The sequence below is a fragment of the Notechis scutatus genome, chromosome 6 (genome assembly GCF_049901735.1).
Source record: "Notechis scutatus isolate UNSWTSFEM ecotype Mainland chromosome 6, rNotScu1.2, whole genome shotgun sequence".
In the NCBI taxonomy this organism is placed as follows: Eukaryota; Metazoa; Chordata; class Lepidosauria; order Squamata; family Elapidae; genus Notechis; species Notechis scutatus.
Window position 1 is genome coordinate 73330738 of NC_142014.1, and position 20456 is coordinate 73351193.

Genomic DNA, 20456 nt, shown 5'->3' on the forward strand with positions numbered 1-20456 from the left:
TCCACTGTGACCACTATTTACCGTGTGTTGTGGTTCGCTGGCAGCTGGTGAGGACGGCAGAGGTAGCGGACAGTGAGGATGGGAGGGAACCAGTCAGGGAGTCTGGAGAGGACTTGGATGAGGGTCCTGCATCCGATGCAGGGATGGGGCCAGGACCATCTGGGAGTGGGGTGCTGCCTCTGGAGCCTCTGGAGTCTGGCAGCAGCGAAGCAGAGGACTTGGGGGAGCCTGTTCCCAGTGCACGTGTGCGCAGAGCTGCTAGAAGGCGAAAGCAGCTGAAGCAGAAGGGGCAACTCGGTAGTAAGGCTGGGAGGTGATTGTCCCTCCCATAGGGGATAAAAGTCAGACCTCAATGACGAAGAGCTTTGCAGGAAGCAAAGCAGTTCGGTAATCTCCGAGTCCTTTGTGAAGCTCTGTACTCTGGTCGGGTTTTTTTTAGGTTTTGGGGTTGGTTTATGTTAGCCTTAATTGGACTTCTGTTTCTTGGCAGCATTTGACAGCACTGAAAAGCTTGCTCTTATCTGGAGGAACTGTGTCTAATGAGTTTTGGCTGGGAATTCAAGTAATTCCCAGCGTCGCATTAAAAAAGGTTTTACTTTTAAGTTCAGTTTGTGTTTTATTAAGTTTGACAAAGCTTGGGTCAGAACACCATTTTATTGTTGCTTTCTCTGTTGACTCTGCTTGTTGGAAGCCTATTGTGAATTGTGCAAATGGCAATCCCGGGACCAACACTGTGCAGGTTTTTAAGAAGAGATTGGACAACTATTTGTTTGAAATGATAATAGGGTTTCCTGCCTGAGCGAGGGGGGGTTGGACTAGAAGACCTCCAAGGTCCCTTCCAATTCTGTCGTTCTGTAACACATTTAGGTGATTTCTTTGCATGGGTTGATCTGTTGGCATGGATAACATTTATAATGGTGCCATCAAATACGTTCATTCTACCATACAGCTTTTAACCTTGACCTTCTGCCCAATGGCTAAAGAGTTATTAAAGTTTTTTTTTTAAGAGTGTCACTGATTTTCCTCTCTCTTGATATGCATCTTCCTGCCTGCAAAGCAGTATCATTCTATTCTCCCCTCTCAGAGCCTTCTTGTTATGCCATCTAGGGCAATAGATTAGAAATCGGTAGAGTGAAAGGAGGGTTTGGCATCCATTTCACAAGCTGTCAGTCTGTCACCTTCTGCCATCAGTTGGAAATAGTTGAATGGCAGGCGACATCTAGCATCCTTGTTTAGAAACGTGCCAGGGGTAGGAGTGGTAATTAAGACCCAATCCTGTGCTTCTAAAAATTCCTCTGCTTTTCTGGACTCTAGAATGGTCTATTTAAAAAAGGTGTGTGCATTCAGACAGATTTTTTTTTGTTTTTTTGGCAAATCAACAACGTATCACACCTTGGAATGCCTTAGGGTTGTATCAGGCTTTGCCACTAAGCCATGTGATGCAGCACTGAATCAGGACAAGGCAAGAAAAATCAAATGCCTAGGTACAGTGTAGGTGGTACCTTGCTCAATAGTAATAACTATAAGAGGGATCTCAGAGTCCTAGTGGACAACCGTTTAAATATGAGCCAGCTATGTGCAGCAGCTACCAAAAAAGCCAACACAGTTCTAGGCTGCATAAACAGAGGGAGAGAATCAAGCTCACATGTAGTGTTAATACCACTTTATAAGGCCTTGGTAAGGCCACACTTGGAATCCTGCATCCAGTTTTGGTCACCACGATGTTAAAAAGATGTTGAGACTCTAAAAAGAGTGCAGAGAAAAGCAACCAAGATGATTAAGGGAGTGGAGGCTAAAACATACGAAGAACGGTTGCTGGAATTGGGTATGTCTAGTTCACTGAAAAGAAGGACTAGGGGAGACATGATAGCAGTGTTCCAATATCTCAGGGGCTGCCCCAAAGAAGAGGGAGTCAAGCTATTCTCCAAAGCATCTGAGGGCAGGACAAGAAGCAACGGATGGAAATTAATCAAGGAGAGAAGCAACCTAGATACAAGGAGACATTTCCTAATAGTGAGAACAATTAATCAGTGGAACAATTTGCCTCCAGAAGTTGTGAATGCTCCAACACCGGTAGTTTTTAAGAAGAGATTGGATAACCATTTGTCTGAAGTGGTGTAGGGTTTCCTGTCTAAGCAGGGGGTTGGGCTAGAAGGCCTCCAAGGTCCCTTCCAACTCTGTTATTCTATTCTATTCTATTCTATTCTATTCTATTCTATTCTAGGAGAGAGAACATGCACTTGGTAGCATCCACTCTCGCTGAAGACGCAACAATAGTCTTTAAATTTCAGAATACTTTCCCATCTTCTTTTTATGTGAAACCGTTATTTGTTCAAAGGCTTATGCTGTGGGTGCAAACAAGAGAAATCAAGAGCTGTGGTATATAGATACCATGTAGGGGGCCTCCAGCTTTCAGATTCCAATGATATGATGACAATATTCTCTGTTGCTTTTTGGAGAACCTCTTTTTCCCATCTTCCATGCTCGATGCACCCTGAATCTGTTGAGACTACAACTCCCAACATTCTCAGCTAGCAAGACCAAACAGTTGGAGTCTCAGTCTCCAGCATGGGGACCAATAACAGAATAACAGCATTGGAAGGGACCTTGGCGGTCTTCTAGTCCAACCCTCTGCTCAGACAGGAAACCCTATACCGTTTCAGACAAATAGTTGTCCAATCACTTCTTAAAAACTTCCGGTGTTGGAGCATTCAAATTGTTCCACTGATTAATTGCTCTAACTCATAGGCAACTTCTCCTTAGTTCTAGGTTGGTTTTCTCTTTGATTAGTTTCCACCCCATTTGTTTCTTGTTCTATCTTAGATGCTTTAGAGAATAGCTTGACTCCCTCTTCTTTGTGGAAGCCCCTGAGATATTGGAACACTGCTATCATATCACCCCAAGTCTTTCTTTTCATTAAACTAGACATACCCAATTCCTGCTACCATTCCATGTATGTTTTAGCCTCCAGCCCCCTAAGCACCTTCATTGCTATTCTCTGCACTCTTTTTAAGGAAGATGTCTTCAAACTTGACAGCTTTAAGACTTGTGGACTTCAACTCCCAGAATTCTTCCTCCAGTCATGTTAGCTCAGGAATTCTGGGAGTTGAAGTCCATAAGTCTTAAACTTGCCAAATTTGAAAACCCCTTGGGATAGATAGAAAGATAGATAGATAGATAGATAGATAGATAGATAGATAGATAGATAGATAGATAGAGGCAGATTAGATAGATAGATAGATAGATAGATAGATAGATAGATAGATAGATAGATAGATAGATAGATAGATGATAGATAGAGGCAGATTAGATAGATAGATAGATAGATAGATAGATAGATAGATAGATAGATAGATAGATAGATAGATAGATAGATAGATAGATATGGATATAGAAGATAGATACTGTAGATCAGGGGTCTTCAAACTTGACAGCTTTAAGACTTGTGGACTTCAACTCCCAGAATTCTTCCTCCAGTCATGTGTAGCTCAGGAATTCTGGGAGTTGAAGTCCACAAGTCTTAAACTTGCCATGTTTGAAGACCTTTGTTCTAGAGTCTCAACATCTTTTTTATATTCCAACAACCAAAACTGGATGCAGTATTCCAAGTATGGTCTTACCAAGACGTTATAAAGTTATATTAACACATCATCTGATCTTAATATTATCCCTCTGTTCATGCAACCTAGGACTGCGTTGGCTTTTTCGGCATTGATGTGAACGCGTACAGCTTTCACTCTGGAAGGGTTGTTTTTTTTTTAAAAAAAAAAAAACCTTCTACATAACCAGAACTCAGTCCAAAACCAGGAACTACTGTTGAGACTTCCCAACTGCAGCTTGTGAGTAAATTACTCAGGATTTCACGTTCTCCTGTTGTACAGCGTTTGTTAATGCTTTCTGCATCAACAGGAAGTCTCACAAGTAGTTACAGGTGTCTGTTTGTAAGCCACCAAGGCATGAAAAGAATGTCACGTACATAAGAAGCAAAGAATTTCTGCCTTTTTAAAATTATTATTATTATTATGAGGATCTCAATTGGTCAATTTCCAGAGACAATCAGCTAATCCTGGTTGGCAACAGAACTGAAAGAGTTCGGTATCACTCAAGCAAAACAGTCTTGAATTTCCTAAACCATCCAAGCCAAATCCATCAGGCACTGAAGATGGAGAAAGAGGGGTAGGGTGGGGTTTTTCCAATGTGTTACCATAAAGGCCTTGAGAAGAATAAAATGTGCCATTCTTCTAACATGTTCCAGAGAAGCCATGCGGGTGATAGAAGGGTTGTCGAGCCATGTCTGACATGTGCAGCATGGCTAAGTAACTGAGTCACTCTATTGTTTAGTAAACAATTACCAGCAAAGCGCAGCCTGGGTCTTGACCCCCTGTTTACATGAAAGTGACGACTGCCTATCCTGTGTGGGCTGCAATTTTCCCCGCTCTTTCATCAGGCCACTGCTTCTCATTGAAACGTTAACCCTTCCAGTTCAAGGGTTTTTCTGGCATTTGGCATCTCGACAATAGGACGGAAGCCAGGTGGATCCTTTCTACAGCTTACACTTTAAGAAGATAATAGTATTGGGGAGAATATTAATTGCATTCAACTATCATGGATCCTAACTGGGCTTAAATATACAGTATATGTCGCTGTGATTTATCTATCTATCTGTCTGTCTGTCTGTCTGTCTGTCTATCTATCTATCTATCTATCTGTCTATCTATCTATCATTTATCCACCTATATAACCTATCTATTCTCTCTCATCTATCAATCATTTATCTATTATCTATCATCTTTCTCTTGCTTTATCATATATCACTATCTATCTATCATCTATCTGTCTATCTCTATCATCCATCTATCTATCTATCATGGTCATCTATCAATCATTTATCAATTATCTATCATCTTTTGCTTTATCATCAATCATTATCTTTCATCTATCTATCTATCTATCTATCTATCTATCTATCTATCTATCTATCTATCTATCTATCTATCATTTATCTACCTATATCACCTATCTATTATCTTTCATCTATCAATTATTTATCAATTATCTATCATCTTTCTCTCACTTTATCTTCTATCACTATCTATCATCTATCTGTCTATCTCTATCATCCATCCATCTATCTATCTGTCTGTCTGTCTGTCTATCTATCACAATCATCTATCAATCGCTTATCAATTATATCAATCATTTATCAATTATCAATTATCTATCAATTATCTATCATCTTTTTTCACTTTATCATCTATCACTATCATCTATCTGTCTATATCATCTATCTGTCTATCTATCTATCTATCTATCATGATCATCTATCAATCATTTATCAATTATCTATCATCTTTCACTTCATCATCTATCACTATCTATCATCTATCTGTCTATATCATCTATCTATCTATTTATCTATCTATCTATCTATCTATCTATCTATCTATCTATCATGATCATATATCAATCATTTATCAATTATTTATCATCTTTCTCTCACTTTATCATCTATCACTATCTATCATCTATCTGTCTATATCATCTATCAATCTATCCATCTATCTATCATATTCATCCATCTCTTTATCCTATCTATCTGTCATTTATTTACCAGTATCTATCTATCCATTCATCTATCCATCCATCTTTCTATCTATTTATCTAATTTATATCACCCCCTATTTCACAAAACAGAAAAACATGCCAGAAACATAGAACAAAGTAAAAACAACTCAAATATCTATAGACAAAAGAAACGCAATACACACCTAACAATATAATGCAATTGAGCTCCTAATTATCCCATCTGAAAAAAAAAATGTCTTATTGGAAAAAAACCTGAGAGCTGTGATTTCACACCAAAATATCTGTTAAGCCGACATCCTTGCATTTGTGTGACACGTTAAGTTTACTTAGATTTAACGTTGCTTATTATGGAACGGCTTGCCTCCGGAAGTTGTGGCTACTCCAGCACTGGAGGTTTTTAAGAAGCATTTGGACAGCCATTGGTGCAGAATGGTCTAGGGCAGGGGTGTCCAACCTTGGCAACTTTAAGACTTGTGGACTTCAACTCCCAGAATTCCTCAGCCAGCTTAGCTGGCTGAGGAATTCTGGGAGTTGAAGTCCACAAGTCTTAAAGTTGCCAAGGTTGGACACCCCTGGTCTAGGGTCTCCTGCTTGAGCAGGGGGTTGGACTAGATGACCTTCAAGGTCCCTTCCAACTCTGTTATATTGTTCTATGGCTTAACCTTTTGGGTAAAAATGTAAAATGGATTGCATTTAGCAATCCGTCTAAACATTTGACAAGCACCTTCGTGATGCATTCCATATTTTATTCCACGCAGCCCCCACCCCGCCCCACCCCAAGCCAGCATGCAAATTTAATAATGAATAAATAATAAAAATCCATCCTTTTCTCATCCTTTTCATGTCAAAGGTCAGCTGTCCCGTGTCATCGCCTGTGAGCAAGCTTTACTTTCATCACAATGCTCTTTTCAGGAATGATATTTCCTCTTCTATAAAGGCAGGAAAAATTCTATTTTAAGGGAAAGTTGTCCAGGAAAAGCTTATTCAAGATGTATAGAATAGAATGGAACAGAACAGAACAGAACAATAGAAACCCTTCATCCCTCTCCCCTCTCTTCCCCTCTCTCCCTCCCTCTCTTCTTCCCTCCCTCCCTCTCTCTTTCTCTCCCACATTCCCTCGCTCTCCCCCTCTCCTTCCCTCCCTCCCTCCCCTCTCTCTTTCTCCCTCTCCCTCCTTCCCTCTCTCCCCCTCCTCCCTCCCTCCCTCCCTATCTCTTCCCCCTCTCTCTCCCTCTCTCTCCTCTCTCCTTCACTCCCTCCCTCTCTCTTTCTCTCCCCTCTCTCTTTCCCTCTCTCTCCTTCCCTCCCTCTCTTTCTCTTCCCCTCTCCCTCTCTCTCCTTCCCTCTCTCTCCCCCTCTCCTTCCCTCCCTCCCTCCCCTCTCTCTTTCTCCCTCTCCCTCCTTCCCTCTCTCCCCTCCTCCCTCCCTCCTCCCTCCCTCCCTATCTCTTCCCCCTCTCTCTCCCTCTCTCTCCTCTCTCCTTCACTCCCTCCCTCTCTCTTTCTCTCCCCCTCTCTCCTTCCCTCCCTCTCTCTTTCTCTCCCCTCTCCCTCTCTCTCCTTCCCTCTCTCTCCCCTCTCCTTCCCTCCCTCCCTCCCCAGTCTCTTTCTCCCTCTCCTTCCTTCCCTCTCTCACTCTTCCTCCCTCCCTCCCTCCCTATCTCTTCCCCTCTCTCTCTCCCTCTCTCTCCTTCTCTCTCCTTCCCTTCCTCCCTCTCTTTCTCCCCCCCTCTCCCTCTCCTTCCCTCTCTCTTCTTCCCTCCCTCCCTCCCATCCTCTCTCTTTCTCCCTCTCTCTTTCTCCCTCCTTCTCTCTCCCTCCCTCCCTCCCTCCCCCTATATTTCTGTGTGTGTGTGATTGTGCGTATGCATTTCAGAGATTCTGGGTAAGGAAGGGTGAGTTTGAAGGTCTGAAGAAGGCATTGTTTTTTTCAACTTCAATACAAACAAAAAAGAAAATCCCCTGGCTGATAAATCTTAGTTACATTAAAAGATAATCTTTCCTCTGCTTTGGTGGTCTGGGGAGTTTATATAATCAAAAGGTTAAAGTCCTTCTTTGTTGCTGTTTCCCTGTTCATTAGTACAGTAGAAAACAATAAAACAAGGCTGCCAAGAAGAGACCCTGGTAATAACGGAGTCAACAGCTGAAAGCGTTTTTTATCATTTTGTGCATGGCTTTTACAACCCTGTGAACTACATCCGAGCGCAATGCAACAACTGATTCTCTCTGGGAAAACATTCACTATGAACGCAACAATCGGAGAGGAAAAGATGGCAGCCTGATGGGACTTATTTCTTGAGCCTGGCATAGCGTTGGCATCAAATTCTAGTCCACAAGCATATATAGGTAGTCCCCGACTTAAGGCCACAATCAAGACCAGGATGTCTGTTGCTAAGCAAGGCAGTTGTTAAGGGAGCGATCGATGCCCGATTTCACAATCTTTATTTGCCATGGTTTTAAGTGAACTGCTGCAATTGTTAAATGAATTTGTGTTAAGCAAATCTGGCTTCCCTCATTAACTTTGCTTGTTGGAAGCGGGCTGGGAAAGTCACAAATAGTGATCACATGACCCCAGGAAACTGCATAGGGCTGTAAATGCATGTCTGTTGTAAGCAACCACATTTTGTGACTGTGTGACTGTGGGGAAGCTGTGACATTCATAAGTGCAAGGACCGATTAATCAGAGTGGAACTAGAAGGGACCTTGGAGGTCTTCTAGTCCAACCCTGTGCTCAAGCAGGAGACCCTATACCTGTGATGGCGAACCTATGGCACACGTGTGACAGGTGGCATGCGAGCCATTTGTACCAGCATGCGAGCTGCAGGCAAACTTACCTCACTGTGCATGTGTGCACCTCACAGCTGATTTTCAGCTGGTTTGAGGCCTTTTTCGGCCTCCGAAAAGCTTGAGGAAGGCCTCTGCAGGCTTCTGCAAGCTTTGTAGGCCGAAATCTAGTCCTGTTTTGTCACTTCCGGTATTTTCAGAAAAACAGGAAGTGACGAAACGGGGCTAGATTTCAGCCTACAAAGCTTGTAGAAGCCTGCAGAAGCCTTCCTTACGTTTTTGGGAGTGAGGCACAGTGCAGGTAAAGGGGCAGCGGGGGGTGGGTGGGGTGGGTGAGATTGCGCACACATGCGTAGGGGATGCTGGATGCTGGCACAATTTTTGGCACAGGATCCCCAAAAGGTTAGCCACCACTGCCCTATACCATTTCAGACAAATGGCTGTCGAGTCTTTTCTAAAAAACCTCCGTCGATGAAGCACCTACAACTTCTGAAGGCAAGCTGTTCCACTTCTTAATTGTTCTCACTGTTAGGAAGTTTCTGTTTAATTCCAGGTTGCTTTTCTCGGCAGCAGGTGTGGACAGCTGAGGTCTTGGAGAGTGAGGACTCGGGTGAGGGGCCTGCGTGTGATGCAGGGATGGGGCCAGGACTATCAGGGAGTGGAGTGCTGCCTTCGGAGATTGTGGAGGCTGGCAGCAATGATGCAGAGGTCCCCCGAGGAGCCTGTGCCCAGTGCATGTGTGCACAGGGCTGCTCGAAGGAAAGAGCAGCTGCAGCAGCACAGGTGACTCAGGAGTAAGGCTGGAAGGTAATGGCCCCTCCCTGAGAAGATAAAAGCCAGCTGAGAAACCAGAGTTCTTTGCAGGAAGCAAAGAAGTTCTTGCACTTCAAGCCTTGTGGAAGTTTGGACTATCTTGGTTTATGTTTGAAGACTTTTTGTTTGGACTATTTCTTGGCAATTTAATCTAGTCCTTTTGGCAGCCTTGCACAACCTTGGCAAGGCTCATTCTTATCAGAAACAATTAGTTTTAATAGCCTTTTAACAGTGAATTAACGGAATTCACAGAGAAGCATTAAAAGGTTTTGCTTTTATCTCTGTTTGGTGTTTGTTACTTGGAACAAGATTTGGGTCAGAACAGTCATCTGCAAATTTGATGAGTTCCCCTTCTATTCCTCATCTATGTCATTTATGAAGATGATGAAGAGTACAGGGGCTAAGGCCGAATGATACCCCATTTGCTTACTTCCGGTTGTAAGTCACTTTTTTTTCAGTAAAGTTGTAACCTTGAACAACTGCTAAACAAATGGTTGTAAGTCAAGGACTACCTGTATATGCTACCATCTCAGTCATAGTGTGGTGCTGCTATTTAACTATCAAGTGTGGTCCACGGATCCACAGCTTAAGGTCCAATTAACTGATTTATTGCTAAACATGCCTGTGCACAAGAATCTTGTCAACTAATGGTTAACACCTGCTTGGGGTTAGATACAGAACAACAGAATTCAAGGGAAGTTGGGTTTAGTTCACTTGCAGCTTCATAGGGGATTCTAGGCTGGTTCCTCTTTTCACTCCGCCCCATGTTTTGCCACTCCTGATTAGAAAAAAAAAAACAACCTAAGGCTTTAAGACACGTTGACTAGATGGCATGACATACTCTCCAGATATCTTCAGGGTTTCTGTTCAGTGGTGGATTATTATTTTTTTACTATCATTCTGTAGGCGTGGCATGATGTGGCTTGATGGGCATGGCTTGGTGGGGGTGGCAGGGGAAGGATACTGTAAAATCCCCATTCCCTCCCCATCCCACCAACCTGCTTTCCAGCTCCGTTCTCCTGTGCAGGGCAACCAAAGAAGACCCAGCTGATCAGCTGAGACTCGGGAGGGAGAGAATAGATGGAAGCAGGGTCAGTCAGAGGTGGGATTTGCCGGTTCTCTGAACTACCTAAAATTTCCGCTACCAGTTCTCTAGAACTGGTCAGAACCTACTGAATACCACCTCTGTTTCTGTTGCCTTTGCTGATCCTTAACATGGTTATAAGACACCCGTTGCTTAAGCCTAACACGGTTCTATTCGTGCAGATTAGAAGTCAGCTTTTTGCCGATCTTTAGGATTTCTCCATAAGCCACTTCCTTCAATCGTCTTAGCTTGGTGTCACAGTGTATCTGGCATCAAGCAGAACAAAACATGAGGTTCGGGGAGCTTCTTGGCACACCCCAGGCTGGCATGTATCCCTATAAGCATGGGGGAGGACCCCATTCCTTGAGCAAACAAATATGAGCAGCACATGCTCCTATCTTTGGGATGGTGCCGCATCAGAAAAGAGTTTAATCTTGTGGATGAAAGAAGCTGAAATGAAAATTGAGCCTTGAATTATGCCGTTTGGGAAGGTCTACAGTTTGGCAAACTCTGCCCTTACTGAGTTCACACTCTCTAGGATTTTGCCAAGCGCGCCAGCCAAAAGGACGTATAAATAGGAGGGTTGCAATTGTCAGCGCAGATCCCACTTGGCCAGGCCCTGTTGCAGAATATTATTGGCCTGGACTGGAAGTATGTGTGTGGGCTGGGAGGCACATGGAGGAGAGGGGAGGATGCGTTTAAACTTTGATCTCTCATCCAGCTAATCTGAAATACTTCTGTGTACATCCCGTTAATTGAACCAAAACCCAGATCGGTGCTACAGCCTTCAGTGATGCTGGAAAGTGGGTGGGTGGGGGGATAACTGTGAACGAGAAATCTGCATGGCAGCCATGTCGTTTGAAAGACACCTTCCATATGGTTCAGTCTAATAATAGACCGTTTTTGCCTGCTTTCATGCTGGCTGTGGAGTACTCCAGGGGAAGTGAGGAGGGCCTCACTTTGCCTCTTGTCCTGCCTTCAGGTGCTTTGGAGAATAGCTTGACTCCCTCTTCTTTGGGGCAGCCCCCGAGATAGTACTACACTATATGCACTATATACACAAGAAGAGTACTACACTCCTCTGCTCGCAACAGAATACCCTATATCGCCAGGTTTGAGATTTTGGGCTTGGACAACCTTGAACTAAGCCCCCTATGGTTGGACTTAAGCATAGTACACAAAATTATCTGCTACAATGTCCTACCAGTCAATGAATACTTCAGCTTCAACCCCAACAATACAAGAGCACACAATAGATACAAACTCAATGTAAACCGTTCCAAACTTGATTGCAGAAAGTACGACTTCAGCAACAGAGTGGTCAATGCCTGGAATGCACTACCTGACACTGTTGTTACATCCTCTAACCTCCACTCCTTTACCCTTAAACTATCCACTATTGACCTCACCCCATTCCTAAGAGGTCTGTAAGGGGCGTGCATGAGTGCACCATCGTGCCTCCCATCCCTGTCCTATTGTCCCTATTTATTCGTACCTATTTCCTGTATTCTTACTCATGTTTATATTTATTCCTATTATCTTGTAAGCAATTGACAAATCAAATCAAATAAATAAATAAATATTGGAATATTGCTATCAGGTCACCCCTAGTCCTTCTTTTCATCAAACTAGACATGCCCAGTTCCAGCAACCATTCTTACTATGTTTCAGCCTCCAGTCCCCTAATCCTCTTTGTTGCTCTTCCATGCACTCTTTCTAGAGTCTCCACATCTTTTTTACATCATGGCGACCAAAACTGAATGCAGGATTCCAAGTGTGGCCTTACCAAGACATTATAAAGTGGCATTAACACTTCACATGATCTTGATTCCATCCCTCTGTTTATGCAACCTAGAACTGTGTTGGCTTTTTTGGCAGCTGCAGCACACGGCTGGCTCATTTTTAAATGCTTTGTCCACTCGGACTCCAAGACCCCCCTCACTGTTATGGGAGAACCCACAAGTTTTTCATCCAATCTAATTGCCTGTTTTGCTTTTCGTCCTGGGCGTTCGGCTCCATGCTGTAACAAAATCCATGGACTTATTTTGCAGTGGCGCCCAGCTCTTCGATTCATTGTTTGGATGTCATGGTCCAAACAGTGCCACAAATATTTTCAGAACTGACGTTCCCTCCTGTGGAGGTGGGCTCAATCCAACAGTGGAATAATGAAGAGTTCCCACGTGCTTTAAAACTGACTCTGTTCTATGCAGTCAGTCATGATTAATGAATGCATTTTGATAGGCAAATCTGAAACTATTGTTGTGCTTTCCCATTTGAAACTGCTAAATGGGTTTTGCCAAAGGGAGGTGGGTTGTCCCTCAGTCGGCAGGCTGCAGTTCATTTGTGAGTGGGATGGGATGTCGGCAGGCTGCAGTTCATTTGTGAGTGGGATGGTGAAAACAGATCTGTTTCTTTTGTCGATGGATGTCATGCACATAAGTTAAAATCCTCTTCTGCGAAGCACGTAGTTCAGCAGTGTTGCCACCTACTACTTTCTTCTCAGCCTAGAATAAGAGAGTTGGAAGATCATCTAGTCCAACCCCCTGCCTGAGCAGGGGACCCTTTACTATTTCAGACAGATGTTCATCCAATCTCTTCTTAAAAACCCTCCAATGATGGAGCACCACAACTTTTAAATACGAGTGTTCCACTGGTTTATTGTTCTGATTCCATCCATTGCTTCTTGTTCTGCCTTGCGGTGTTTTTCTCTCTCCTTTGAATGACTTAGCTATTGACTTTGGGCCCTTGTGCTGTTAATTATGTGGCCATCAAAGCATTAGCTCAGAGAGAACCCAAATCCTGAGCAGGACTAAATAGACTAAGAAGAAGGACTAAATTTGAAACGTTGTGAGAAAAGCTGCAAAGAACTGAAACTGCCCTCTGAGGCTCCCTCAGTGTTATAAACAGGAAGCCTCCAAAGATAGCAAGAATTCTTGACCGTGTTTTGAAGTAATCCAGTTTGGCATCTGTAGAGGAAAGCTCGTATCAGAGTATTAGATTTGGGATCTAGAATTTCAGAGTGGCGCTACAGAACTGGAAGACAACATGAAATGTTGGAATGTTGAAACTTGAAATGTTGAAGTGGGATTGAGTTACCTTCTCCCAATGGTTTCTTCCTGTCAAATTTGGTCTGACTGGTTGGACATGTTATGGGACTGTCAGCCAAGGAATGTCTAGGAGAATGGCTAGAAGAAGTGCCTTCTCTGCTGCAACGCTTGCTTTCTGGCACATTGTCTCTCAGAGATCAGGACAACCCCAACCTTGATGGCCTTTCACAAGGCCTTGAAGACCTGATTATGTGCCCATTTCCTGGCTGCATTGATGTCTATGATAGCACTAGCACTTAGACTTATATACTGCTTCACAATGCTTGTTCTGATCCAAGCCTCGTTCAAATCAAACAAACACAAAACATAGATAAAAGCAAAACCTTTTTAATGCGTCTCTGTAAATTCTGTTCATTTAAAGCAAAGTGCTATTAAAACTAATTGTCCCAGATAAGAGGAAGCCCTGTCAACGTTGTGCAACTCTGCCAAGAACACAAGATTAAGTGCAAGGAAATATTCAAAGCCAAAAGTCTCTGAAAACAAACCAAGATAGACCGAACTTTCATGAGGACTTGAAGTGCAAGAACATCTTTGCTTCCTGCAAAAAACCCCACCTCTGAGGGCTGACTTTTATCCCTTAAGAGAGGGTCCATCACCTTGCAGCCTTACTCCCCAGTCGCCCATGCTGCTGCAGCTGCTCTTTCCTTCAAGCAGCCCTGCACTCATGTGCACTTGGCACAGGCTCCTCGGGGACCTCTTCATCATTGCTGCTAGACTCCACAAGCTCTGAAGGCAGCACCCCACTCTCTGATATTCCTGGCCCCATCTCTGCATCACACGCAGGTCCCTCATCTGAGTCCTCACTCTCCGAGACCTCAGCTGTCCGCACCTGCCACCGGTGAACCACAACAGTGCTTTACAGCCCTCTCTAAGTGGTTTACAGAGTCAGCATATTGCTCCCAATAATCTGGGTCCTCATTTCACCAACCTGGGAAGGATGGAAGGCTGAGTCAACCTTGAGCCTGGTGGGATTCAACCTGCCAAACTGCTGTCAGACAGTGATCAGCAGAAGTAGTCTGCAGTATTCTAACCAGGGGTGGGATTCTACCAGTTCGCACCTATTCGCTAGAACCGGTTGTTAACATTCTAAGCAGTTTGGAGAACCGGTTGTTAGAAGAAATTACTGGCCTAATCCTGTAAGGAAGGCAAGAAGGAAACATTCTGATGTTGCTTACAGAAATTGCCTCTCTGTTAACCCTTATTACATTCTTGGCAGGACTAGACTTCCCGTCTCAGGAACCTCTCTGGAGGTTTTTTTCCCTTCCTTTGCTGGTAATTTGCTTGTATGGAGTGACCATTTAAAGTTACAATGGCACTGAAAAAAGTGACTTATGACCATTTTTCACACTTACGACTATTGCAGCATCCCGACAGTCATGAGAGGCCAGGCGAGGAGATGTGTGCCTCGATGTGAGCGATATTGAATTGGCCACAACCAGTCAATAAAATAACCACCAAGCCATGTCCACCCAGTCAGATGACCACCAAGCAATGCCCACAGAACTGGTCGTTAAAAATTTTGAATCCCACCCCTGATTTTAACCACTGCGCCACCACAGCTCTTATGATGATGGAATTTTTTTCTCAGTGGATGGATGGATGGATGGATGGATGGATGGATGGATGGAGGGAGGGAGGGAGGGAGGGAGGGATAGATAGATAGATAGATAGATAGATAGATAGATAGATAGATAGATAGATAGATAGATAGATAGATAGATAGATTTGTACTATGTTGTAACAATTTTTAATTGTTTTATGATTGTTTGCCACCCAACATCACTTTCAAAATGGGGCATCATTTGGCAACTGTCTCTTTTAGCAACAGAAATTTTGGGCTCAGTTGTGCTTGTAAATCCAGAGCTCCCTGTAATCTTTTGCATAGCTTATTATAAGAAAAAATCTCTTCCTCAAGGGATTCCACTGGGTGATCACTCTTCATCTTCCCATTCTAACCTCTGTTAAACAATAGCAGGGGATTTCGTAGAATGATCCAGAAATACTTCACTGCTTCAACCGGTTGACAGGAATTTTGTGGAGTCAATGTAACCCCCATTAATTATGCCTTTTAAAAACTTGTGCTTTTCTTCCCCTCCAAACCCCTTCTATATCCCAGTAGAGATGTAGCTTGAAAAGTTCTCCCCTCTTTGGTTTAAATCATTTAATTTGTGGACTAGCAGGTCTTCTGTTTTCAATTCGAATAACGTATTTTACTTATGTGGATGTTTGAGAGCAAGAGAGTGGGAGGGAGAGGGAGGGAAGGACGGAGGGATGGAGGGAGAGAGAAAGAGAGAGAGAGGAAAAAACAGTGTTATTTGCTACTTGATTGGTTCAGTGTAACTTTTGGGGACATCTCCGCCTGATTTGTTTGATAATTAAAGCTTTTTGCAATGCGCTTTTCACCTCCCTCACTCCATCACCGATTCCCACGTGCCATTTTTCTCCCTTTCCTCAGCACCAAGATTGACTGAAGGTTCACACAAGTCATGGCTCAGAGGGGCAACCGTAAAAGCATGGCTGACTATTTTGACATGGTTTGTTTTGGAGTGACAACCTCTGAGAATTATCTCAGCTTTCCTTTTGATGGGGCCTAATTGAATTATTTTATTATACCGCATGTTTTAGTAGTGAGAGGTGAGGAGGGGTCACCTTGTCCCCCGAAACCGCAGCTAAAAGCGGTGCCAGTTGAACTTGTGCGAATAGAAGGCCTTGTGCGCTCACCACACGATAGTTTGGCAGTTCTGCGTATCAACGCATATGAAAGCATCTTCTGGCCTTAAGGGCTGCAGGATTCCTACGCAGAGAAAGCCTACCAGGCATCTTTCAAATCTGCCAACAGAGCCGGGTTTCCCAACGTTGACAACTTTAAAAGACAAGCGAACTTCAGGTCCCAGCATTCCCCAACCAGCCAGCCCCTCAAGAGCGCTGGGGTTTGCTTTCATATCTTATTTTATTTTATAACTCAATAATAAAAAATGTTACACTTGGAAGAGTGTTTGGGGTTTTGGAGATGAGAGTGCCATCCAGTTTGAGTGACTCTATGGGATTTCTGCTAAGTGGTCTGTGATGTGATGTGTGTAAGTATGTATGTGTGTGTGTAGATAGATGGATGGATGGATGGATGGATTAGAGAGAGAGAGATGATAGATTGATGGATGGGTAGATTAGAGAGAGAGAGAGATGATAGATGGATGGATGGATGGATGGATGGATGGATGGATGGATGGATAGATAGATAGATAGATAGATAGATAGATAGATAGATAGATAGATAGATAGATAGATAGATAGATAGATATTTAGATAGATAGATAGATAGATAGATAGATAGATAGATAGATAGATAGATAGATAGATAGATAGATAGATGCTAACATTACAGTATAAAGCAAATAATGCTTTATTAGGTTGGTTAAAGTCGCCTGACTCCAAGAAGCTCCTTGAAGTTTGGATGGCCTGGCTTATTCAAACTATTATTATATCAATCCAAGTTTCACAAACTTTTTGGGATTTGCACATCATTGGCTAAAAAAAACATCCTTCTTTGGCCGAGAAGAACGAATACCCACAATTAGAATTCCTAATGCCTTTCTGAAAAAGATTGTTCCTTTCCCCATTCATTTCTTTTCCCGACTCAACAGGTTTTTCGTAAATGCTGATCTTCTTTCCCCAAGGAATCTTTCAAATTACGTACTAATGTTGCGGTTTTCATTGCCTATTAGTAAAAAAAAGACAGCTTTCTATTCTCTTTTCTTCCCCACCCAGGACAAGACGACACTGGAGAACCTGACTCAACAGCTGGCAGTCAAACAGAATGAAGACGGGAAATTTAGCCACGCGATGATAGATTTCAACATGAGTGGTGACTCTGATGGTCAGTAGCCCAGCCTTTTGCCTTCTTTCCAGCCGTGCCTGGGCACACATTATCAGTGAAGAAACAACCTTCAGATCTTTGCTCCTTAAGCATGGAAACAAACATTAACTCAGCAAAAGTGGGGGCAGGATGCTTTCAATCTGTGGGTTCTTCTTCTTCTTCTTCTTCTTCTTCTTCTTCTTCTTCTTCTTCTTCTTCTTCTTCTTCTTCTTCTTCTCTTCCTTCCTTCCTTCCTTCCTTCCTTCCTACCTTCCTTCCTTCCTACCTTCCTTCCTTCCTTCCTTCCTTCCTTCCTTCCTTCCTTCCTTCCTTCCTTCCTACCTTCCTACCTTCCTTCCTTCCTTCCTATCTTCCTTCCTTCCTTCCTTCCATCCTTCCTTCCTACCTTCCTACCTTCCTTCCTTCCTTCCTTCCTTCCTTCCTTCCTTCCTTGGCTGAGTCTGAACCCAGGCAAAAGACACTGTTTGGCACTGTAACATGACAAAGGAAGAAAAATAAACATAAATAGTCTAGATCCATGATGGCGAACTTATGGCATGCGTGCCAGAAGTGGCATGCAGTGCCATTACTGCCAGTATGCGAGCCTTCGCCCAGAGCAGGTCTACATGCACGCATGCTGCCCGCCCACCAGCTGATTGTCGGGTATCTTGCATGCATGCACAGGAGTGCGGGGTGCGCGGGAAATGCATGTGCATGCGCAGAGATGTCTGGTGCATGGGGGGTCACTCACACATGTGCAGAGACATGTGGCACACGCAGGGGTCACTCACGCATGTGCAGAGTCACACGGCACAGGGGATCACACATGTATGCGCAGAGTCATGCAGCACACAGGGTCATGCGCACATGCGCAGGGGGTGGGGGGACCCACGCGCATTGCCTTCTGGGTGCTGGCACAGGGGCACAAGCACGCACACAATTCTCAGCACAGGAGACCAAAAAGGTTAGCTACCACTGGTCTAGATGTCTGTGGAAATTCTCAGACATCCAGGAGGGGGTGGGTTTCAAGTTTTTCAACTTTTCCTATCGGTTCAGTGTGAGTGCGCAGTGTTTGCAACTCACCTTCTGCTGCAAGCCCGGTGTGTAAAACAGCTGACACGCGGTAATCGGCTGTGCCGCGTGAAGCAGCTGAGGTTGGAAAGCAGGAAATAAAGGTCACTATAGAGCCAAGGTGGGTGGGAGGGCCCAGAAGCTCTCGCGACGAACCAGTTCGTCGGAGCGAACTGGTTCGCTCACAGACGATCGTTGGAGCTACCAGTTTGGGTGAACCGGGCCGAACCGGTAGAATATCACCACTGCATCCAGGTCATGGTTGTCCCAAAGGTGCTTTTTTTCAAGAGGCAACTGGAAAATGGTGGAGTTGAAGGACCCTTGATGCTCTCTGATCTTCCTTGTTTTTTTTGTCATGCCTTCTGACTGCCAGTTGGTGTTCATGGATGCGTTCTGCCAGTCTTCTGCCTGTTTGTCTTCTGCCTGTTTGCAACAACCATAGTGGTTGTTGCAGTCCTTACATTGTAGGTTGTAGATGACTCCTGGTTTTTTTTTTCCCCTTCTGTCATTGCTGGGTCTTTTGGTTTTGCTTAGGACAAGGGTGTCAAACTCAAGGCCCATGGCCCACATCCGGCCCACAGGGTGTTTAGATCTGGCCCATAGGGCCGCCTTGGAAACAGTGAAGGACTGGCCTCCTGCAACCCTCCGCCAGCGAAAACGGAGCTCGGGAAAGCCCTCCTGAGCTCTGTTTTCACTGGCAGAGCGCTCGGGCCACCACAGTCCCCCCCAACACGAGTGAGGTCAAGCTGGCCACGCCCAACCTGGCCACACCCACCCATCCCCCAAGGTCAAATGCAATCCTGATGCAGCGCTCAATGAAATTGAGTTTGGCATCCCTGGCTTAGGTTATTTTGAAAGGAGGAGATGACTGCAAGGAACTTAAACCATTCCATTCTCCGCCATTCGGTCAGAACTAAAGAGGCTTCTTAGATGAGAAGCAATATATCTTCCAGGACAAACAAACGAAGTCCAGTTGCCTCTTGAAAAAAAAATCACCTTAAATCAGAGTCACTGAATTCATATGGAGGACTATTGAATTAGAAAAATGCATCGGGATTCTAGGAGCTTTGAAGGAGTCCAGTAGACTTCCAATAGATGGCCTTCATTATCAAGGATAATGGCTGTTGATCCCCATGTTTTGCTGAGCATCTGGGCTGTGATCTGGTGACCAGGCAACTGGTTCTTCTAGATCCAGAGGCAATAAGCCAAACAGTGAGTACAGGTAATCCTCGACTTGCAGCCACAATTGAGCCCACGATTTCTGTTGCTAAGCGAGACAGTTGCTAATTGAGTGCTTCATTTTACGACTTTGTTAGAAGTTCACAAAAGGGGATCACATGACTTTGGGACATTGCAACAGTCAAAAATACCTGCCAGTTGCCAAGAATCTGAATTTTGATCACGTGACCGCAGGGATGCTGCAATGGTCATAAGTGTGAAAACCGGTGATAAGTCACTTTTTTCAGTGCTGTTGTAATTTTGAACAGTCACTAAACAAATGATTTGTAAGTTGAGGACTTCCTGTATTCTGTGATGGCCCGGAGCGTGGCACAAAAGCAACAAAGTCACAAAAGTAGGTAAAGTCCCTTTAATACCTCCAACTTGGCCCCCAATGTCCAGTTATCATCAGCTGGAGAAAAAACTCTCCCAAGAACAGATTTTAAAGGGAAGAAATTCCGTCCTAACCCAAAGTATATATAAATTATAAATAAAAACCAACACAAACCACGCTGCAGCAATTAACGAGACAGGGCCAGATAAGGAATTGCAGACTTCAAAAGATAATGAGACACACACAGTTGGGAGGATGCCAGAATCCAGATAAGACTTGACAAACAAAGATAATTCATGCTTTGCTTCCAGCAACTTTGCCGTGTGCAGTTTGCCCTTTTAAACAGTCTTCCCAGCTGCAGCCAATGAAGGGGATCAGGGCCCTTTCCTCCCTCGTAAACCACACAACTCACATTGCTCCCTTATCCGTTGCTCCCTGCATGCCCCACGATGAAGAGGTGGTGGGCCTGGGTCTTCCTCTGAATGCCAGAGCTGGACTGTGCCCTTCCCCAGTATCCTCCACAGCCACCGGAACCACACTCCCACTCCCTGTCAGCTGTTCCACCTCTCCCTTGGAATCTGATTCCAACAGGGGCATGACATATTCA

At 44.1% G+C, this 20456-nt stretch overlaps 1 protein-coding gene across 8 annotated transcripts in view; it reads left to right on the forward strand.

Annotated features, from left to right (window-relative positions):
* SOX5 (SRY-box transcription factor 5) overlaps window positions 1–20456 on the forward strand; it is a 1042959-nt gene that overhangs the window by 1000197 nt on the left and 22306 nt on the right. For all 8 annotated transcript variants that reach the window (XM_087968772.1, XM_087968773.1, XM_087968768.1 and 5 more), the window contains one exon: window positions 17139–17247. In XM_087968772.1, coding sequence (XP_087824898.1) covers window positions 17139–17247 — 109 coding nt within the window. The remainder of the gene's footprint in view (window positions 1–17138; window positions 17248–20456) is intronic.